Here is a 3,021-nt window from a genome sequence, read left to right as displayed (position 1 = left end):
CTCCATGAGCAATGTGATTTTGGCCCACAACCTTGCATACGTCGCTGCACAGGCTATGATATATCTAGCTGTCGGGTCCCGTCATGTGCAACTGTTCGACGATTTAGAACATGCACATTCTTCTTTGGTCGAGAATGAGGCTAGCTTAAGGAGTAGGGTGGCAGAGTTAAGTGCTATGGTTGTTCGGCTGGAGGAGGAGAATAGGTCTTTGATTTCAAGAAAGTTTGTGTTGGAGGATGTGCGTGGTGTTTTGGAGGGTCAAGTGGAGTTTTTGACCTAGGCAAATGAAGGTTTAATGATTCAGAATGAGAGTTTGGAGCGAGACTTTGTTGATCGGGAGCAGGAGAGGGAGCTAGAGGTGTTGAAGGCAGATTGTAGTTGGCTCCTCCAGGTGGGTCTTGTGTGTGTGATAGACAAACTCCTTGAGCATCTGTAGTTTACTGGTGGCATTATTCACATTTGCAATGCTGCTTTTTTTGTCGGCGGGGATTCGGGCAGGGCGAGTTTGAAAGCCCAGGTTGATGCCGGAACATACGATCCTTCGGCTAACGACTCACGATCTAGCCATTCTTCAGCTTTGGATGATGCTTTACCGGCTTTCGCAACTATGGATTTCGCTGGATTGCTTGGGTTAGGTCATTTGGATGTTGATGGTGTTAAGGCGTTGTGTACATTTGAGGATGGTGATGAAGGTGTGGGCGAGTTAGGTGTAGGGACAGGTGGCGGTGGTGTTGGTGGGAATGGGAGTAATGGTGCTGGTGGAAGTGGTGGTGGTGTTGTTGGTAGCCGTGGTGGTGATGGCGTTGGTAAAAGTGGTGGTGGTGGCGTTGGTGGGCACGGCGGTGATGGCATTGGTGGGCGCAGCGGTGGTGGCATTGGTGGGAGCGGCGGTGGTGGTGCTGGTGAAGTTGTTTAGAGCTACCCTTTTAGGGTGTGAAAATTTTTTGATGATGTTTCTTTTCCTTTGTATCATATTGTTTTCAGATGTCTTATGGCCCCTGAGGCCTTTTGCTATGGTTTGAAGTCTTTGTGAATAAATAATAGTTTGGTTTTGGTTGTTTTACTATTTTGTTTATCTAATCATGCCTTATGTCGGGCTAACTATATGTTAGGCTTGTGTATGTGCGTATGTATGATGCTCTTGGTTTCGCATGGGTTGCACGTAGGATTCACTAAGTATCCTTTACATTGTGTTTTGCTAGTATACGGAATGCGTCTATTGCATTACATACTATAGAAAATGCATGTTTATTTATATAATTCTTTCGTACAACTGTTTCATATTTTGGTTCCCCACTGGACTGCTCTAAGCGTCCGTTACTTGGTCCGGGTGATCAATCCGGTCATGGGATGTTTTCTTTTTCCCAACTATCTAGGGAGCTGCTCCTTTGCTTTTTAAAACTGAACGCCGTTGTCTTCCCTCCTGTATAGGGTTTCACTATTATTCAAATGTGGAACTTATTTAAGTTCCTTGCATTCCATGTTCTGGGGATTTGTCTTCCCTCCGGAGTTTCGATGGAGTAGGAACCGTTATGGTGTGCCTTGACTACCTTGTACAGTCGTTCCCAGGTTTGGCTTAACTTCCCCCGGGGTTGGGCATGGCTGAATTCGTTTTTTCGTAAAACATAGTCCCCTACTCGGAATGCTCTATTTCTTACTCGCAGATTGTAGTATCTCTCCACTGCCTTCTTGTACGCAGCTTGGTGTATGCTCGAGCGTTCGCGTCGCTCTTCCAAGAGATCCATGTTTTCCCTCGGGTCTTCGTTGTTCTCCTGCTCCTTGCAGTATTTTGTGCGTATTGATCCTATCATTATTTCTGCCGGCAGCATTGCCTCAACTCCGTAGGCTAGGCAGAATGGTGTCTCTTTCGTGCTAGTTCGTGGTGTGGTTCAATATGACCAGAGAACCTCCGATAGCTCATACACCCAGTTGTCTTTTGCTTTGCCCAGCCGTTTTTTGATCCCTTGTACCAGTGTCCTATTTGACACCTTTGTTTTCCCGTTAGCCTGAGGGTGCGCCAAATGTGAACCTTTGCTCTATTCCCTTTTCTTTGCACCAATCTCTAAAGGGGTTTTCCGCGAACTACAGGTCGTTGTTGCTAATTAAAACCCTTGGTATCCTAAATCTTTTCACGATGTTTTTCCAGGAAAACTTGATTACTTGCTTCCTATTGATGCACGCCATTGGCACTTCTTTTATCCACAACGTAAAATAATCGACCGCCACAACCAAGAATTTTACCTTCCCCGGGGCCTCTGGGAAGGGACTGACTATCTCGATTCCCCATTGGTGAAAAGGCTAGGTGCTAACTATGCTTGTTAGCTTTGATGGCGAACTTCTTGTGTTGGTGAGAAAGTTTGGCACTCCACGTAGGTCCGTGTCAGGTCGACCGTGTCCTGGTGTATATCTGGCCAGTAGAGGCCCATGCGTAATACTTTGCTCGTGAGCGCCCTTGCTCCCTCATGAGCTCCGGCCGACCCTGCGTCGGCTTCCTTCAGGGCCAGCTTTTCTGCTGCGCCATCTATGCACTTGAGCCATGGGGTCGTACCAAGGGCGGAGCTTTATAGGGGCAAGGGGGGGGGGGGCTGTGGCCCCCACAGCCCCCCCTGATTTTTTTGTTATATATAGTCCTTCTACTTTAATTTTGTACATATTAGGCCCAAAAATATACAAATTTTGGTCATGGCCCCCCCTGTTCATCTATTTTTATACATATTATACTTCCGCCCCCCCCCCCCCCCCCCCCCAAAAAAAATCAAATGTTGAAGCTCCGCCCCTGGGTCGTATGGCCCTTCCTATACAACATCCCTTTTATCATCGCGTATTGTGGAGCTCGTATCCTCGTCTTCCGAGCTTCTGCATGGCCATCGGGGAGTATACCATGTTATAGATAATCTTTGATGGGCGTCATCCAGTTGGGTTGTGCTATTTATAAAGAATTGACCTGCCGCTCGTCAATACTCCTTTCTTTCAGTACTTCCACCAAAACTTCCTTTAAGGGGTGTCCGAAGCATGTCGATG

The 3,021-nt window shown here is 47.1% G+C and overlaps 1 protein-coding gene across 1 annotated transcript; it reads left to right on the top strand.

Annotated features, from left to right (window-relative positions):
* The first annotated feature begins 295 nt into the window (after positions 1-295).
* Positions 296-916, top strand: LOC111877116 (uncharacterized). Its single transcript, XM_023873654.1, has 2 exons — positions 296-391; positions 437-916. Exons 1-2 carry the CDS (start codon positions 296-298, stop codon positions 914-916), a joined length of 576 nt encoding a protein of 191 aa, XP_023729422.1.
* The last annotated feature ends 2,105 nt before the right edge of the window (positions 917-3,021 follow it).

The sequence above is a fragment of the Lactuca sativa genome, chromosome 3 (genome assembly GCF_002870075.4).
Source record: "Lactuca sativa cultivar Salinas chromosome 3, Lsat_Salinas_v11, whole genome shotgun sequence".
Classification (NCBI taxonomy): domain Eukaryota; kingdom Viridiplantae; phylum Streptophyta; class Magnoliopsida; order Asterales; family Asteraceae; genus Lactuca; species Lactuca sativa.
This window is presented reverse-complemented; position numbering and strand designations above follow the sequence as displayed.

Bases quoted from the DNA above. Each gene is read 5' to 3' on its own strand.
- LOC111877116 (XM_023873654.1), top strand. From the start codon at position 296: ATGATTCAGAATGAGAGTTTGGAGCGAGACTTTGTTGATCGGGAGCAG. The intron at 392-436 runs GTGGGTCTTGTG...GAGCATCTGTAG, and splicing joins ATTGTAGTTGGCTCCTCCAG to TTTACTGGTGGCATTATTCA.